We start from the raw sequence: 18120 nt of genomic DNA on the forward strand, positions 1-18120 counted from the left end.
CGTAATAATGCAATCCACAAATTGTTTATGTATAGTTTTTTTACTCTTAAGTATACATTTGTAAAAAAAATATTTCTCCAAATGTAAATTACATAATCGGGATGGAAAATGAACGCATTCGAAATAACATAAGATAAAACTACACTGAACATAAAAGAGCAAATTGTAATCATTTACACCAATCCAATACAACCAAATAAATACATAATAATGAAAAGATGTAAATGTGTTTGTGTTGAGTGTCCGTAAAACTTACATTTTAAGCTAACTTAATAGATGAATCATTGTACAACTTAAACTAGAAATCATCATAGTATGATAAAAATGAAAAAAACACAGCGGGTACTTCTTTCGGCTTTTTGAACAAAACGTTCAAGGAATATAATAGTTGCGTTTACCAGAAACGAACCACCCTCTTTCGTACTCTCACCCCCAAATCCATTCGGCACTATCTTTCTCTTATTGTACAGTACAGTTGAGTTAATGTGTCCTCCTCGCGATATTAAAATTACTGTCTTCATTCAAATACACAATCAGAGAATTCAAATAACAGTGTATAGTTATTTCTGTTATTGTTCTCTTTCGTCGGAATATACTGCTTTGTGTGGAAATTACATGCGACTGTCGACAGACGTTACAAATAAAACGTAGAAAAAAAGGAGATCGACTATCGGTAGTTATCATTTAACTTGTTTAGAAATACAATCCATATTTACAATGAGGCATCCGGTCACTTATCCATCTCAAGTTTTATTCGCTCGCGTAGACGCTTCGCCGGCGGCTCGTCGATGTCTTCCAGACCCGGGACTTGTATCTTCGTTTCCGACGCTTCTGAAGGCTATAATAAAACACACATTTATGTACATAACATTATCAAACACACACAATTCAAAATACAGCAATGTCAAACGTGTGTTTTTACCTGGGCATCTATTCCTTTAATTAATACTTGAGGCGGCTGCTTGCGCACAATTAAAACACAATTATTTTTGCACGTATGACAAATATAATGATAATGTTGCCATTAAAACTAATGATTACTAAAGAAAATAAACAAAATAAACTTACTTGGACGTCTGTGCCTAGCGGCCCACAGGGTTCCAGCTTGGTGTGCTTATTCTTCACCTTCTTGTTTCGCTCGGCGTTGATCATTGACAGTGTGATGCCGGTCTTCTTCGGTTGATACTGCAACTCTGGCGGGAGGAATACTCTCGCGTTGACGAAATCTGTCTGCGGTGTGAAGTACATCGCAGGTATTCGTGTGTCAGACGGGAAGTCCTTCATGTCGTAGTGTAACGTCTTCGTCAGGAGCAATCCGCTCGTTAAATCGCATAACGCCCATAATTTCTATTAAAAAGAAGGAAAAAACACGTTAATTATGTTTGACAAAGTTTTTTTAAATTATAACTTACGTAATTTATTGAATCATCATCAGGTCGTAGTGAATCCTTGTGATTCTTCATACGCTCGATGCAGTTCTTGTAAAATCCATAGCTAAAGTACTCGCTCTTGCTAATAAGCGGCTCGAGAATAAACCAGAGGCACAATCTCGCCTTCGTCAAATCATTCACATCGTCCCACTTGGAGAAAGCAGGATCATGCGCTAGTACTGGGATGGCAAACACCAGCATGTAATCGGGCAGTATGTGCGGCAATTCACTCATCGCCTTGTCGATTTGTCCCGCGCCCATTGTCAACGTCTTGACGCAATCACGCCGCTTATTGATATCGGCCACCATGTAGTTTTTGATAGTCTGTTTCAGCTTATTATCGGGTTCCTTGCCGGCAAGGGCGTAGTAGCCCATGAAATCCAAGGGTAGGCATTTATTCGGCAAGCCGCGGCACAAACCCTTATGTAGTTTAGCAGCAAATAATTCGCGTACTTGCTTCACCTCGTCCGTCATCAGCGTAGCGAGGTTGTAGAATTGTTCGGCGGTGTACTGATCACCAACGCCTTTCTGTTCGCATACTTTCAGCATCGCGCAACCGGCGGATAAGCGCAACCAGGACATTTCCGCCGGAGATAGTTTGCCTGATTGCAGCAAATCACCCTTGTGTAGAATGAATGCGTTAAGCATGCGGAATGTTTTCTGCGCGGATGCAATATCTTGTTTCAGCCCAAGCAGCCAACGAGCCATTGCTTTGAGACCTTCGATTTTACAGCGTGTTTCTTCGGGTAGGTCGTCTTCGGAGCACCACGTCGTTTCCATATCGTGGCATTCTTCGCCATCTTTGACATCTTTCACCAACAATTCTTTTACAATCTGTGAAATAAAATAAAACAAAGTTACATAATGCAATAATGTGAAATTTGTTAGTTTACCTTTCGGGAAACAATATTTTTGATTTGAACTTTGCATTTTTCGGGCACGTTGAACGCAATATGACCCAAAGTGACAATCGCCGTGCGATAGTATAAATTCTGCGGCTCCAAGTTGTTCTTCGTTGCTTCTAGGATGGCAGGGAATAGCGTATCGTGCAAATCGACCATATTCACGTATATACAGCGGATAGCCTGTTTCGCCTGCTTTGGTGTGCCGGTTTCAGCAAAGTTTTTACACATTGGGGCGAGAGACTCCATCAGTTGCGGGAAATCTTCAGCTATAAACATAAAACACACAAAATAAATACAAATTACAATTAAACTCAATTATCTATGTTTACTTACATAAACTTTTATATTTTCCTAACCAAGTGAAAACGCTAAGAACTAAAGGCGCCACATTTTCATCCTCAATATTCAACATCTCCATCAACTCCTCCAAAACATCCGTATGATGAAAATGCGATGGGAAAACACTACTCAACATGACAAGCAGTTTCAATCCGCGGTCGCCAGCAGTCGCTGGGTGTAACCCAACTTCTTCGACCGTGTTCCCTCCACGCAAACAATCATCCACATAGCCTACAAGTAGTTTAATTGCATTGTGATCAACCATTACACTGCTAACTCTCTCCAGAAGCATCTTCACTGTGTTGTAGTACAAATTCGTCATAACCGGCTGGCCGAGCTTCTTTAATACGCTCGCAGTAGCCTCAGAACATTCTTGACAACTAACCGACGGCCGAGCGACTGTATCCATCGCATCCAAGAGCGCTGCATCTTTTCTAAGATGATTAGAAAACTTCGTCAGAAATTCGTTTGCTTTGACAGGCTCTGGCAGACATCGCGACAGAGAAGTTACTTTACTCATCGACTCTTTAGCTACATCAGATGTTGATGGACGTCGATGCAAATCAAGCCATTCGAGGACAAGCTTCCTCACACAGAGTTGATTCTTCTGCAACTCCATGAATGCCTTGCGTGCGTGATCATCAACAGTTCCAAGAAGATGATAAAGTTTCTTCATTCTTTCAGCAGCGGGCAGTTGGAAGGGAACGAGGCACGTGTTAAGTAGACGTTCCACCAACAAACGATCCTCCATACCTGCCATGTAATAACCGTTAAGGATTTTATCCTTGATCCAAGTGACAGCTTTCTTTGTGGCGTTCGGCACGTCAGGATCAGAGAGATGTTTTCTGTAAATCATCGCGAGTCCACTCATCGCTTCCTTACGGATTTTGAACTTTTTATCCAACGTGCGCTCCTTGACGAATTCCAGCAGGTCTTCGCTGTCAGACACCACTTGGAAATCTCTCCGAGCAGTTGTAACAATCGCCATGACAACTTCATAGCGCACAGTCTCTTCCGCATCATGCTGACGCATTTTTAAAGTATCTGTGATGTCCTTCCTTAAATCTGGATGATTTAACAGGAAATGCATCGAATACTGAACGCATTTTGTCCTAATTCCGACAGAAATATCATTGAAACGACCCAGAAACGAACGCCATAGTTGAGTGTGACGACGCGCGAGCTCAGAATCTTTTTCGCTGAACATTCGCGCCAAAAGCGCCACAGCTCCTAGACGCTCACTCTCCGAAGGGCTTTTCAGTTTGCATTCGAGCTGTGGCAGCACTGCTAATAGAATATGCGGACAAATGTGATTCAATTCGTAAATCAAATCATAAACTTTGCCGCAAATTGAAAGTGTCTTGTCTTCTTTACCAAGAATCAACACCTGATTGAAGAAACCTTGAATGTAAGGCTCCAATGTGTCAGACGTCTTCACAACCAACTCTTTTGCTAACAAATACGCGTTCTTTTTGCTCGTCTTGTTTGGCTCAACAATATTCATCAGGATAATATCCAGAAGCTCATTGCTGACTATGTCACTTTCAGTGATCAATGGACATAAAACATCCAACATGAAACTCTTCACTCGGCCGGAGTGTTCGTCGTTGACGATTTTAAACATCAGATGAAACAATGCGCAGAAAATCTCCTGACAATCCTCCAATTCAAAACACATGTTGAATGATTTAACATATGCGAGATTTTCGAGGAGGTAAAAATATCGCTTGAAAGCGGCGTCTTTGGGGTCTTTTAACCCTGATAGTTGTGTGATTAAAAAGAGGAAGATTGTTTTCACTTGATCGGTGTCCTTATACGGAGCCTCTGGAGCGTATACGCGGAGTACGTCAGCGATGCAGCAGGCAATCAGAAGCTGAACGTCCCGAGACGGATGTGAGAGGAATTGCTCTTCAGCAAGGTGTAATGCGAGCGGGATGTACTGTTGGTAGGCGCCCTCGTCTTGTCCCATGGCCTGGAGTGTATGCGCGAGGGTTTTCAGGCGTCGGATGAGCTCGTCGGCGCCGAGGTCGTCTGTGATTGGCCTGCAGCCAGGCGGGTAAACTATCTCCGACATTTTGCAGCGGTTCTAAACAAAATTATTGCATTTAACAACAAGATAATGCTGTATTCGCTATTGTTTATTCCAAATATTATCATATTGTAAACAAATGCAAGTTAAATATTTTATTGTTAGAGTTTCCAAGAAAACAACTAGTCGCGCATCGAATTTTCGGCGTTCCTCATAGGGTTAAGTAAAAAGCAACGGTAATCAAAACAAACGAGAACCGCACGCACTTGTTCGACGCGTACGCTCTGAATAATTTTCTATATACCATGGAAACAAATACATAGTTGTAGATGAAAATCTATTGAAAAATTACGGATGCGATTGTTGAACTGCAATTTACTAACCTGAGTTGGTTACGTTGGTGACTCCAAGCGGGATTTATTTACATTTATTTCTCAAAGTCCAGGAACCAACGCTGCGCGCACTTTACACAAATCATTGACACGCGCGCGGGCGTATGATGCACATGAAAGTCGCCGCGTTGAAATCCCGTATGCGCGGTTAGCGATCGGCGCGAAACTTCCTGGTGAAACTTTGTAAGACCCGTTGGCTTGTTGGCTGTCTTCGCGTCGCGGCGTTCAGGAGCCGCTGTACTGGCAAATGCGATGCAAAATGGCGGTACGACTAGTAAGCGCTGCGAGCGCATCGCTCGAATTTACACCGTTGCCGATTATTATAGCGTCCCTATAGCCTCTTATTAAATTTGTTGATAATTCATAGTAATTGAACTTATTGGATTAGTCTTTAATTATAGCTGGCAGTTTATTCCCAAAACCTGAAATATTCAGCAGATAATCCAGTTCTGGGTGTGTTTAGGTGGCAACATAGGTAGCATCATTTGTTTGAATTATACAATGTGATTTTATTCGAGTTTAGAAACAATATAAATTAATTCATAATTAATTTTGGGTGTTGTTTTCAGTTATTTAATAATATCTGTATATATTGGGCAAATATAAATGATAATACAGGTTTAATAAAGCCAAGAGTTGGTTTCTGCAATTGGAACGCTGATTTGGAGGGAAATTAACGTTGGTTGGTATTGCGAATCACTAAAAAAGTCACTAACAACGCTGTCGCTGTCCGATCGCTATCAAAAGCAAAACGGGAGTTCTTCACGCGAACGGTGGGCACGCACTCCATGTTATAGATTCCGAGTAGCATAGAAGACTTTCCATGTCGGCATTGTGAATGTAAAAGATGAGTGACTATTCAGCGGTAGCGCCGCCACCACAGCAGAATTTCAACACATCGTCGGCGTTTGCCGCCGCCCTCCAACGAGCGAAACAAGTAAGACGCCTCTGCGATATTCTTCTTTAGTCCCGCGTTCTTCCGGCTTCGCCTGCTAAGATTTTGCAACGAATGCGAATTATACTTCACCCACTTTACAATCATTCGTCACTATAGCACACCGCGTTTGTCAGTCGTGCAGTTTTAGTAACTTTGTTTACCCTTGCAGATAGCGGCAAAAATCAACCCTACCGCGGGCGCGGGACAGAAGCGGCCTTTGGAAGATGGGCAAGGTAAATTAAACTTACAAGTAACTCTATCATCACTAACGTTAGAAGAAGAGGGATTAATTTTAGAGCCCGATAGCAAGAAACTAGCAACTTCAATGGTTGGAAATGTTCCCAGACCAATGGGACAGAGTATGGGGCAGCCGGCCCTTGGGGGTGGACCTCAGATTAATGAAGACATCAAGGTCCCTGATAAAATGGTTGGATTGAGTAAGTTTTATTAATTAACTTAACCTCTACCAAGTAATTTAATCAGTTTGCACATGAATTTATCTAAGAATTCATTTGATACAATTGTATTCATATGCATATAAATATTTTTACAGTAATAGGAAGGGGTGGCGAACAAATAACGCGCTTACAGGTCGAGTCCGGCTGTAAGATTCAGATGGCACCCGACTCTGCTGGTCAGCCGGAACGCGTTTGCTCGTTGTCGGGCTCGCGTGAGGCTATCACCAGAGCAAAGGAGCTCATCATGAATATCGTGCACCAGCGCGGACGTTCCGAAGGCATCGCCGGGCTCGATCTTGGACCCGGACTTGGACAGGGTAAAATATCAAACACAAGTTTGCTAAATTCACGCACGAAGCAACTCCTTGCACGTTTTGTTTCCTCTCATTTAACAGGATTGTATCCAGTATTTCACATTTCTCCAGACGGTTATAACGGATTCTCCTCCACTCCTAGAATTCCTGAACCCGATTATTTCCAACAAATGTGTAAAATATTCAATCATCGTTTGAAGTAATTATTGCAATCAATTATTCTAGGTGCAAATGGCAATGCGGGGCGTAACTTTGTGGAAATAATGGTTCCCGGCCCGAAAGTCGGATTGATAATCGGCAAGGGCGGGGAAACAATAAAACAATTACAGGAACGTTCCGGTGCCAAAATGGTTGTCATTCAAGATGGTCCCAATCAAGAACAGGAAAAACCTCTACGCATTAGCGGCGATCCCGCGAAAGTAGAATACGCAAAACAATTGGTTTACGATCTGATTGCTGAAAAAGAAATGCAGGCTTTCAATCGAGGAGGAAGTGGCGGTGGAGGTCAGGGCGGAGGAGGTGGTCGCGATCGTGGTGATCGCGGAGGTCAAGGTTTCCAAGGTGGCAACGACTATGGTAATGGTGGCGGCGGTGGCGGAGGAGGCGGCAATGAAGTAGAAGTACTAGTTCCACGGGCAGCTGTCGGTGTTGTTATCGGCAAGGGAGGAGATATGATAAAGAAAATCCAAGCTGAAACCGGCGCAAGAGTGCAATTCCAACAAGCCAGAGACGAGGGACCCGGCGAGAGGCGGTGTTACCTCTCTGGCAAACCACAGAATGTCGAACAAGCTCGTCAAAGAATAGAGGAGCTTATCGATAGTGTAATTCGACGTGATGGCGACGGAAACGGCGGTGGCCGAAACGGTGGCGGCAACCGAGGCAACAGAGACAGGTTTGACGGACGGGGAAATGGCCGGAATGGTGGAAATGATTATCAGGGTTGGGATGATCGGCGGCAGTCCGCTGAGGTAACGTTCACAGTGCCTGCTTCCAAATGTGGCGTTATTATTGGCCGAGGTAACAAAGAAACGAAATGGATTTGTGATTATTATCTTATAATTGAATTATTTCAGGTGGCGACACGATAAAGCAGATTAACATGAATTCGGGTGCGCATTGCGAGCTTGATCGGCGCTCACCAGCACATCCAAATGGTGACAAAACTTTTATTATTCGTGGCGAGCCGGAGCAAATTGAGGCGGCGAAGCGTATTATTAGCGATAAGGTTCAACTACCCATCAATTTTGTTGCGGCGGGTGGTAATGTCTCCAATGCTCTCCCTACTGTAAGTTTTTATTTTATTTTTCAAACTAAAAACTATGTTTACTCTTCTTTTTTAAATTTATTTTATTTTTTTCATATTTATTTTTGATTAATAGGGTTACAATCCCCAGGGTTGGGGTGTGCCAGGCTTCCAGCAGCAGTGGAACGGTCCACAACAAGCCGGTAACGGTGCCGATGGAGGACAGCAAGCTGGTGTACCTGGCGGCAGTGTACAAATGCCAGGAGGTACGGGTCAACCCGATTATTCACTGCAATGGGCTGAGTACTACCGATCACTGGGCATGCATCGAGAAGCAGAGATGATAGAACAACAGGTACCTACGCTTACAATGTGGTAATGTGGATTAAATTAACGATTGTTGTTTATTTGTAGTCAAAAACCAAAGGTCCCACACCTACCAGTGCGCCAACGCCAAGTTTAGCGAACGCTGCGAATCCCACGCACTCAGCAACTGCACAAGCAGCAGCGGCCGCTGCTGCCGCAGGAGGTGCGCAACCTGCAGCGAATGGTCAACCAGATTACAGCGCTCAGTGGGCGGATTATTATCGTAGCTTGGGCAAACATAAAGAAGCTGAAGCGATTGAAGCGCAGATGAAAAACAAAGTATTTAATTTTAATAGCAGTACTAAAAGCAGTGTTTAATTTGTAATATTTAACTTATTAGAGTTCTGCACCGCCAGCTGGTACCCAACCAAACCTGCAATCTTCGCAGGCATCGATGACGACAGCTTACCAGCAGTCGTACGGTGCATACCAAGGACAAACAGGTATGTTTTTATCAAGATTAATCCTTCTTTGTTAAAATTAACATTATTTTGATATATAGGTTATTATGGTGCGCAAGCTGGACAGACAGCATCCGTTCCACAGGGCGCTGCCGGTCAATATAACTTTGGTTACGGTTATGGCGGTGCCCCCGGCACGCAGGGGCAAGCCCCACCGCAGACGCAGCAGCCGTCCTCCGACTGAATGATCTCAACAACGCGCCCCCAGTCGGCATCGACACACAAAACGTGAGTACCCCATCACACACCGCCCTTTCGTGGCTTAACTGTACTTTTATATACGTGTATTTGCGTTCGGATTGTCCTCTCTTCGATTTTGTTTATATTTTTATAATCGACTACGTCCTTAACGCTTATCATACATTACAATTATGTTTTTACGATTGGTTCGGGCGACGAACGATCCATTGAGGGTCGTCAACTCGTATTTCGAATTTTCTTTTATATCTGAGATAAATGATTACACACTAAGATAAAATTTTCTAATCGAATATCGCACCACCACAACCTTGTCGCCATTTTGTATATTATATATATCTGTGTTTTTGTACATTCACGCATTTACATATTGACTTGAAAGTGCAAAACTAATTATTTGGTGATTACTTGCTGCACGTGATTTATTGACATGACTTTGAATTGATTTGTTGATTTATTAATCGATGTTTGTATTGACATTGTGTTTGATTTGTGTGCTATTATGCTCTTTCTCTCTCCTTGTCGATTCATTATTTGGAGTTAGGTATTACAGACAGGGCAGAGAGGGCAGGCGAGACTTGGCAGCAACCTGCGCGTAGGCGACCGTAGTTTTATTTCTTTCATATACAATATACCTAATTGGCTACACGATTTATTCGCTTACCTTTGTTTGCTCTTAACACTTTTATTCTTAATGTAATCACTTAATGTTTTTCATGTACTTATAATACTATCTTTGATTCATTGTAATGCTGGAGCAGAGTAAGTTACACATAGTTTTGGAGTAGATACAACAAGGGGATGCTTAGTGAGTTATTTATTATTGCAATATGTGCAGTCAGAAGAATGGATTTTGTTTTAAGGCTTTGTATTGTTAGATATCAAAATACGTTCTTCAGACGCCTATTGCAATATAAAATCTATTCGAAATTAATTGCATCCCTTTGTTTCTTCCAATAACTTGGATAACTTGGGGTTATTTGGAGAAAATGCTCATTTGTTACATGTATTTTGAATTTGTTGATAGTATTGTTAGTGAATTTACAGGCAAAAACAAAATCTGGGTCCGATGCATATAGCGACCGCTTCCAATCTTGTGTTTTCTTGTGCAATTTACAGATAAATCCTATGAATATCGCCGCCGCCACTTGAATTTGCCATTTTATGTCTCGGTCATCAATTGCCAAGGACGGCGTGCTTGACTAATTTTCGCAAATTACGGTTGTTAAACAAAAAAAAAATAAGACGAACCTATGATGAACCATGCTGATGATGATGCAGACGATGAACATTACCATAACATGTGCATAATGTGTATCCCTTTGATGAAAACGTTATTGGTGTTTGATACTGATGCTATTGAAGGTTGAACATTCACATTGAACATGTTTGATTGCGATTTGTTGGGTTGGTTGTTGCCGAAAGCGTAGAATTTAGGTGCGTCGGATGCGGCGCTGAAGAAATCATCTCGAAGACAGCCGAAGATATTCACCAGCCGCTTAAAGTTACAAATCATTCTATGAACTCTTTAATCGAAAAGTATTAAGCGTATTAAGTGCTCTATTCGGCGACGCGCGCAAGAGGAATGTGCGAAATTATATATTTGCGATTGTTTGTTTATTAAGTATAATCGATTTCTTTCGTTGAATATGTTTCTCTTTCATCGTACATTCGGTATAAGTTAAGTAATGGTTTAATCCATGCGACTTTACTTATTCCGACGTATATTTGCTTTTGTAATGGCTTAATACGTATACTTTTTGTTCACTTTTATAAAATATTAATTTAACTTTCTCACGTACCGCTTAATTATGAAAGAATTAAAGAATTTAAACTTCAATGACGAGAAAGTAATGGTATAATATATTAGATATAGGAATGATGAAAGACGTTAAGCTACATACTAAGAACTTGAATAATTGATTGTACATAGAATATTTTGAAGTATGCATAGCAGATTGGAGAGTTGACGAATTTGAAAATAAAACGAAACGTTGAAAATGTCTTCTACAAAACAAAATTTAAGAATAAAATTACTGAATATTCAAACTTAATGCACGATTAAGAGAATAAATAATTATATAGCTTCCAGATTACATTTAAATACGTTTACGACGAATTAAAGAAAGCTTAGATAGTAGTTAGTTACAACATATTTAGCGTAAGAATAAGTACATAATTGAAAAGATAAGTTTTAAATTTACTGGCCATACTGGACACAACTCATGAACATCAACACGACTAACAACACAAATGTAGCATTATAAGCGATGACATGATTATAGAAACATAAATGGTTCACACACGTTTGTAGGTTTTCCTTGGCGAAAGAAATAATTTCGATCATATGTATTCAATTCATTAATCATTATTTTATATTATATATATGCTCATGTATTTTCTATTTTCGTACGTTGCAACAAATTGTGCATTGATTTTTGCAGGTGGCAACCCACTATTCACAAATTTGTGTAGCTCAAAACTTGCGTCAAATTTCATAAACTGTGTATGTATAGCAATGTGTTGCAGGATTGCGCATGCAGATTGTACATTTTTAGGCATCGTGGATGGACTGACCTATGAGGAACGCATTTTGTTTTTATCAAATGAAAAATGAATCTCGTGTTGGCCACGCATATATATCTATTAACATATTAACGTCTTTTACTATAATATTCGTAATATTTTTGTTTCTTTGCCACGCAACGTCGTTATTTTCCTATGTTCTCTGATATAACTTGACGATTTGTATTAACCATGAGACCGAAGACATTTTTGAACACACACACATAAACATGATTATTCATATTCTATCTATACTCGATAGCGAATAATATTTAATAAGTATGCTCTTATATTATGATTATGATATGATTACGATTAAACATTAATACCATCGTGCTTTGTATGAAAACCAAATACCATGTTTTTAGGTAATGAATTTTCGACGGACGGCGGACAAAAATTGAGGATTTCGAACACCAAAAAGGTAAATTTGTCAATTTTTGTCAACACTTTTGAACGATGTGTTTGTATTTGTTTGATTTATTATGCACTTGCAGTTTTATCTTTATATAATTATCCTGTGCCCAATATTGAACAAAAATAGTGTGTACTCTTTCTAGGAAGTTTTTATTCAAGCGTAACAATGTTTATCGCTTGCTTATTAGTAAGTAATCGATCTGTTAATTTAAATCCTGCCTCTCGTACGTTTGCAATAATATGATCGTTATTTAATTATCAGTTGTTGATATTGTTGCAGGCCTGGAAGTGTCTCGACGCTTTTTTTATTTTACATTTTTTCTTGTTTATTTTGTGTATTAATTATTGCGTTATTAGCACTTTCTATTTATAGTTGTTTTTCATTAAAAAATTTATTTGAAAAAAATTCTTTGCCTTTAGATTAATTCTTATTGAAGAAGAAAATGTTTGTTACTTTTTTTGTGTCTTTTATAATTGGATTAGTTAGGAATTTGGTTTTTGGTCGAATTATTTGTTTCTTGCCGTATCGGGATGCTCACAGGAGATGCGCTTTGATCTTCTTCTCGGCCTGACGTCTGATGTCCTGAATCGTCCGTTCCGGGATGCTGCTCTCACTGAAAACAGAATATATTTTTGCACTATGATCGTTTTTTGGACAAAATGCAGTTTTGCAATAAATGACTGACCATTTTTAAATTTTATGCACTTTTACGTAATATGAAACTTACCCGAGTGCATTTAGTTTGCGTTCTAAAGTTTCCAACAAGTCCACTTTGCGCAGCTCGTCCTCAAGACGCATGGCTTCGCCTTCTTCCATTTTGAGCCGTCTTCGATCAATGCGTTGCTTTTCTTTGAAGTTGACTTGTTTCAAAAGCTCGCGGCGATTCTGTTCGGCTTTGAGTTTATCTTCCTTGCGTTTTTCTATCTCGCGTTCGTACTGTTTGCGTTGTATCTTACAAACCTGCAAATATACTTACATTAGTAAATTAATTCAACAAAATTCAATAACAAATACATTAGAAAATTGTTCCTGGTCTCTGGCGATCTCCAATGCCTGAGCTTCTCTAATGTCATCAATCTGTTTCTGGCGTTCGATGCGCAGTTTCTCAATGCCTTCTTTACGTTTAATCGCTTTTTCTTTTTCATTCTTACGCCAGTCACGCTCTGCCTATAAAAATTAACTTAGAATCGAAGTTGTTGATTTTTAAATATAATACCTCTTCATGTAATCGAAAGACATTCATTTCCTCCCTTTTAATCGCCAACAATTCGCTTTCTCTGACTTTTCGCCAAGCCGTTGAATGTCTGAATCTTTACATTGTTTTAATATGGCTTGTTGCTGTTTCCTTTCCTCTTCCTCTTTTTCCTTTTGTTCCATAAATTGTTTTAACTAAAATATTAAATAATTATATAATAATGATAATAAACATAGTTTTCCAACAATTATTTACGCGAAGATCTATCATTCGCTCCTCTTCTTCCTTCATTTGCTTAAACTTTGTTGCAGATTCGTTTGCTTTACGCAAATCTTCCCTGGTTTGCTCTTGTTTCTTTTTCTTTTCCTGAATTTCTTCCAGTTGTGCCTTTTGGAACGCAATCAGTAATTTGTTGCTAGTTCTTGCTTCTTCCTCACGTTTTTCGCGATCTATGAGTGCATGAATTTCGTTCACTTTCAATTGTTCTTTTACCTGACCAACAAATTGACGATTACGCAGTTCGATTTCTTTCTGCTTTTCTTTTTCTTCCTGCATGGCACGTTGTCTTTCCTGTTCCATCATCAAATCTAAACGACGTTCTTCATCTTCGAGTTCTTTCGCTATAATCTTTTTCTCCGCAATTTGAGCTTCTCGAATTGCCAAACATTTACTAGCTAATATAATTCCATTCAAAGTTTTTACTTCGTCTTCTTGCTCTTGTCGCAGTTCTCGTGCACGTTGTAACATGTACTGATTCTTTTTGGTAGCTTCCATTTCTGCTTCATCTAAGATTGAGCCTTTTTCCGGTGCTTTATTATGTAACTTTCGTAGCAGTTCTTTTCGTTTATCTGAATCAACATGTTGCTGCTTTTTCCTTTGTTCTGCTTCCTTAAGGAGCGCGTTTCTTTCCTCGTTTGATAATACTTTCGCTTGTTTTTTAAGACGTTCGAAATCTTTCTTTTCTAAGATGCCAGGAATGGCGAGTGGCTCTCGACTTGGAATGATAATGCTTTCACATTTTCCGGTTCCGGAAACTAAGGTAATCTGTGGTTTACCTTCTTTGGCAGTTGGAGGATGATAGTGAATAGGAACACTATTTACTGTATGGTTGCATTCTTCAATACTAAAGTTATTAAAATTAAATTATTTGCTATAAAAAATTATCGTAAATATTACGTGTGGTCTCCTTTGGCGCGTATTTTTCTTCGAGCCATCATTGCAATTGAAGATAAGGGTATATTTTTTATTTTGTAGAAAGCGTTTATAAAAATTGTAGAAAATTGATTACTTGCTGAATACAGTCTGACTTTTTCCGTCAAATTATCTTGTTTATTCGTTGTTATGGCAACTATTGCCTTTGTTTGATCGAATACAACAGGTAAAAGGATAGGTATAATTAAAATATAATATGTGAATATGAAAATTAATATTTATTGCTGTGTAACATAAATATGCATCTAAAAATGATTGATATCCAATATTTAAAATTATTATGCTTGGTTGTTTAGTTCCTTTTATAGTTTCTTTATGTTGGTAATGGTGCACGAAGATTCCCGAAGCGTCAAAACAAGCAACTCTGCCATTTTGTTCGTGGCTTGATCCGTGCACGCCGTTTCTGGTTCAGCGCTGATCAAATTCGCTCGAAATATTTGATTATCTCGACCAGAAGCGTTTCATTTGTTTTGAATCAACAATGGTAAGCTTATAATTGTGTTATTTATTAGTTTTGACCAATTATTCCATGTATTAACAATGTTTTCTGTTAACATTTTGCGTATATAACCTCAAATACGTGGATCTGTTAGCTTCGAGATTTAATTTTTAAAATTTGCTTATAACTAGCTAACCATCTATATTCAATTTAAATGTTTTGTTTATAATTAATTAATTTACTTGTAGGCAACCATGAAGGCAGAGAATCCGGAAAAGCCTGGCCAAGAGTCGGCACCTATCCATCGCATCCGCATCACGCTGACTTCTTGCAACGTGCGCTCCTTGGAGAAGGTCTGCAGCGACCTTATCCTCGGCGCCAAGAAGCAAAAGCTCCGTGTCAAGGGCCCCATTCGCATGCCGACCAAGACGCTTAGAATCACCACTCGCAAAACACCTTGTGGTGAAGGTTCCAAGACCTGGGATCGCTTCCGTATGTTGATCCACAAGCGCGTCATTGATCTTCACTCTCCTTCCGAGATTGTGAAGCAGATCACCTCAATTTCCATTGAACCTGGTGTAGAGGTTGAGGTCACCATTGCTGATTCTTAAACTGTTTATGTTTAAGCAAGTTTTGTTTTTCTACATGTATGATAGAAAATAAAAAAAAACTGAAAATTTTATCTATTGCATTATTTTAGAGTTTTCGGGAATTTTTATAAAGAGAATTGCTATAAACATGTGTTTTTTTAACATTGTATTTAGCAAAATATTTTAAATTATTAAAATTAATTTTTGTCTGTTTTAGGTTGTATGGAACCTTGCAAGAGAGTCTTTTTTGAATTAATTTGTAAGTATTGAAATTGTTTATTATATTCATATCTTAGTTTTGTATCAAAGGAGGAAGGCAGAAAAATGGCATATTTGTGTTTTAAGGCAACTTATTTTTAAAACTTTTTAAAATTTGCTTTTCACTTAACTTTACTTTGAATCATTTTGTTAAAGTTGCTTTGGTAGTTGCTCTATAGTAGCTATACTGCAGTTTCCTGTTACGTTTGGCGTAGTTAGTTCCGCGAAAGCTAGATGGTGCTGGCGTACTTTATCGTCGATTAGTTTAAATTCTCACACCTAGGTTGCGCTAGTGTCGTTTAATTTATCTGAATAACACGTGTTTTAGTTGTTTGTGTTTTACATTTATTTGATTTGTTTTATTAAAACACAATTCGTATATTCTATTTAACTTCTTTTTCTTGTAATTTAACCGGTACAATTTATTTGTTTTTCTAATAAATGACTCGCATCATAGTTGGAGTGAATCGTATAAATTTATCCTTCGTTCTCTTTTTGACGTTTTCTGATATAGTATTAAATTACGTTTAATTTTAAGTAATACTAACAGTAGCGAAATTTGAACATGTGCATTTTAAAATAGAAACATTTAATCGATATTATTCCACATCCTTAAGTGCCGGGATGTGCTCTTAAATGGGTCTCTAATTTTATCAATTTTGGTCATTTTTGAAAAGTTATGGTGAAAAAGCGTCTGTATCTCGCGTTTTCCTGCCTCGATTTTAATTCTATTTTTTTCAGATAGTGTCAGTAAGTGCCCTTAAATCAGTTAGAACTTTATTAATTTTGGTCGGTATTAAACATTTGGGTGACAAATGGGCCTAGAGATTAAAGATTAATGAGTGTGTTAGTAGTAACAAACCTGGCGCTGCTATGCTTTCAGTTTAGGTTCACGCGATGTTTGTATATATTTTTTTACGCCAGCGTATCGCAATACTGATAGTGACCGCGTGTAGCCGACGTTAGCTGTGTGCAGTTCAGTGCACATTCAGTGTAATTCCGGCCAACGAGTGGATCGCACGTGTTCATCGCGACTAGTTTTGGTTTCTTCAGAACATAATTAAGTACATCGACTAATATTTAATAAAGAATAGGCGACATGCCCTAGAATCGGACGTGATCGAGGTTTCACAAGTGTGATGGGATGCGTTGTGTTTTTATTAATCGCGAATTCATTTTCAGTTCACGCGTGTGTCGTTCCGTCGGCTGACAGTTATTTTCTTGCACCTAACAATAACTTAGATTTAAAATTAATTCCTGTAAATAGACAACGTTAGTGCTCTGAGAAGAAGTTTGTGAGTGCACGAACCATGGAGTTTTCATTATGACGGTAGTGTTCGAGATGCGCGTATTTCAAGGCAAGTCTTTACTGCTACGGGATTTGATACCGTCGATATTTCTTAAAAAAAATGTATTGTTAAATATAATCAATAAAAAACGATTTAAAATTTAATCGCATTCACATTTCTTTGTGATATCCTCTTTATCGTTTCCAGGATAAGCGTCTTACATCATATTGCGTATGAATCTTGTGTGCGTGAAACGTGTACAACATAGCTAAGGCTTGTTGTTGTTTTTAAAAAGTTGAATAAAGCAGAAACATAAATATAAGAATCAAATAGTAATGATAAAAACACTCGGTGTTCGAGTGGAGACGATGCACCATGGCATGCTATGAGCACCGCGGATCGAATCTCAGGAATTGAAGGCATTTTTCTCAAATATAAAAATATCAGGTGTAATTTGGGTTGCACATATATGAATTTACGGCAGAGGAAATATAAGAGAATTGGAAATACAAATTGAAGGCAATAAGAGTAAGAAAAGTAAGGAGTAGAGAAACGAGAACAGAAAAATAGAAGTAGGGGTAGTAAAGAATAGAGAAGATAGAAGGAAGGGGAACAGAGAGTAGAGTAGAAGAGGAAGGAGATAGAAAGAGAAAAGAGAACAGGGAGGATCGAGATTTTTTAAATTTTTTACGAAACACGTGTCGTTATAAGACGGTCTACGGTCGATCTCCCCAGAGCGCCTCCAGCGCTCTGGTCGATCTCACTGCTTCGGTCGGCCATTGCTTGACCCATCCTACAGCTACGATGTCTCTGCGCTTCATCCCAGAAATTATCAGGCATATCAACAATTTTATGGTGGGGATCGCAGAGGAACTCCTTATAAGGACAATCCTTATGAGACCTTGTTTAAATATTTCTAAGTTTAAGTCGCCTCAGGAGAGGTGACGCCAAAATATTCTTACAAGTTCTGACCTGCAGCTGAAATGAAAGAAGGAGTACACAAATCAGCACAGGTTACCTTAACGAATTTTATAGAGGGGATCATCCCTGAGAGGGAACTCTCTTAAGCAATACGTAACGTA

General features: G+C 39.1%; 4 protein-coding genes and 1 long non-coding RNA gene across 10 annotated transcripts; 3 read left to right on the forward strand and 2 right to left on the reverse strand.

Moving 5' to 3' along the window:
• Positions 1 to 21: 21 nt before the first annotated feature.
• Positions 22 to 5355, reverse strand: LOC135802016 (sister chromatid cohesion protein PDS5 homolog B-B-like). 3 transcript variants are annotated; one of them, XM_065315558.1, is made up of 7 exons: positions 5087 to 5355; positions 2669 to 4760; positions 2324 to 2601; positions 1413 to 2264; positions 1069 to 1347; positions 923 to 958; positions 22 to 838 (listed from the first exon to the last, which is right to left on the reverse strand). In XM_065315558.1, the coding sequence occupies exons 2-7, from the start codon at positions 4746 to 4748 to the stop codon at positions 731 to 733; spliced, it is 3633 nt and encodes a 1210-aa protein (XP_065171630.1). In that variant the 5' UTR covers positions 4749 to 4760; positions 5087 to 5355; the 3' UTR covers positions 22 to 730. The 3 variants fall into 3 exon arrangements, with proteins under 3 accessions (XP_065171630.1, XP_065171628.1, XP_065171631.1); XM_065315556.1 differs by having other exon boundaries at positions 923 to 961; XM_065315559.1 differs by lacking the exon at positions 923 to 958.
• Positions 5356 to 5800: 445 nt separating this feature from the next.
• Positions 5801 to 11969, forward strand: LOC135801926 (far upstream element-binding protein 3-like). 4 transcript variants are annotated; one of them, XM_065315449.1, is made up of 11 exons: positions 5801 to 6032; positions 6202 to 6265; positions 6311 to 6469; positions 6586 to 6807; positions 7030 to 7821; positions 7878 to 8089; positions 8184 to 8402; positions 8462 to 8692; positions 8754 to 8856; positions 8916 to 9102; positions 10192 to 11969. In XM_065315449.1, exons 1-10 carry the CDS (start codon positions 5943 to 5945, stop codon positions 9056 to 9058), a joined length of 2235 nt encoding a protein of 744 aa, XP_065171521.1. In that variant the 5' UTR covers positions 5801 to 5942; the 3' UTR covers positions 9059 to 9102; positions 10192 to 11969. The 4 variants fall into 4 exon arrangements, with proteins under 4 accessions (XP_065171521.1, XP_065171520.1, XP_065171523.1 ...); XM_065315448.1 differs by having other exon boundaries at positions 8916 to 11969; XM_065315451.1 differs by having other exon boundaries at positions 8199 to 8402; positions 8916 to 11969.
• Positions 11970 to 12337: 368 nt separating this feature from the next.
• Positions 12338 to 14611, reverse strand: LOC135802012 (cilia- and flagella-associated protein 45-like). The gene is made up of 6 exons (XM_065315553.1): positions 14427 to 14611; positions 13506 to 14373; positions 13301 to 13444; positions 13070 to 13222; positions 12783 to 13015; positions 12338 to 12668 (listed from the first exon to the last, which is right to left on the reverse strand). The coding sequence occupies exons 1-6, from the start codon at positions 14465 to 14467 to the stop codon at positions 12590 to 12592; spliced, it is 1518 nt and encodes a 505-aa protein (XP_065171625.1). The 5' UTR covers positions 14468 to 14611; the 3' UTR covers positions 12338 to 12589.
• Positions 14612 to 14785: 174 nt separating this feature from the next.
• On the forward strand, positions 14786 to 15581 carry LOC135801927 (small ribosomal subunit protein uS10-like). Its single transcript, XM_065315452.1, has 2 exons — positions 14786 to 14946; positions 15150 to 15581. Exons 1-2 carry the CDS (start codon positions 14944 to 14946, stop codon positions 15510 to 15512), a joined length of 366 nt encoding a protein of 121 aa, XP_065171524.1. The 5' UTR covers positions 14786 to 14943; the 3' UTR covers positions 15513 to 15581.
• A 1129-nt stretch (positions 15582 to 16710) lies between these two features.
• Positions 16711 to 17202, forward strand: LOC135802002 (uncharacterized). Its single transcript, XR_010550495.1, has 2 exons — positions 16711 to 16874; positions 16932 to 17202. It is a non-coding gene; the product is annotated as an uncharacterized lncRNA (long non-coding RNA).
• The last annotated feature ends 918 nt before the right edge of the window (positions 17203 to 18120 follow it).

This window comes from Atheta coriaria, unplaced genomic scaffold (assembly GCF_025399875.1).
Source record: "Atheta coriaria isolate IRGN ID8LTWV9N9 unplaced genomic scaffold, Caltech_Dcor_3.1 hic_scaffold_14_pilon, whole genome shotgun sequence".
Classification (NCBI taxonomy): domain Eukaryota; kingdom Metazoa; phylum Arthropoda; class Insecta; order Coleoptera; family Staphylinidae; genus Dalotia; species Dalotia coriaria.

Coding starts and splice junctions, on each gene's coding strand:
- LOC135802016 (XM_065315556.1), bottom strand. CDS start 4,748: ATGTCGGAGATAGTTTACCCGCCTGGCTGCAGGCCAATCACAGACGAC. Junction 2,602..2,668: donor AGGAAAATATAAAAGTTTAT/GTAAGTAAACAT, acceptor TTATGTTTATAG/CTGAAGATTTCCCGCAACTG. Junction 2,265..2,323: donor AAAATATTGTTTCCCGAAAG/GTAAACTAACAA, acceptor TTTATTTCACAG/ATTGTAAAAGAATTGTTGGT.
- LOC135801926 (XM_065315448.1), top strand. CDS start 5,943: ATGAGTGACTATTCAGCGGTAGCGCCGCCACCACAGCAGAATTTCAAC. Junction 6,033..6,201: donor CCCTCCAACGAGCGAAACAA/GTAAGACGCCTC, acceptor TTACCCTTGCAG/ATAGCGGCAAAAATCAACCC. Junction 7,822..7,877: donor TGGCGTTATTATTGGCCGAG/GTAACAAAGAAA, acceptor GAATTATTTCAG/GTGGCGACACGATAAAGCAG.
- LOC135802012 (XM_065315553.1), bottom strand. CDS start 14,467: ATGATGGCTCGAAGAAAAATACGCGCCAAAGGAGACCACAC. Junction 14,374..14,426: donor CGCGCCAAAGGAGACCACAC/GTAATATTTACG, acceptor TAATAACTTTAG/TATTGAAGAATGCAACCATA. Junction 13,223..13,300: donor GTTGGCGATTAAAAGGGAGG/AAATGAATGTCT, acceptor TAATTTTTATAG/GCAGAGCGTGACTGGCGTAA.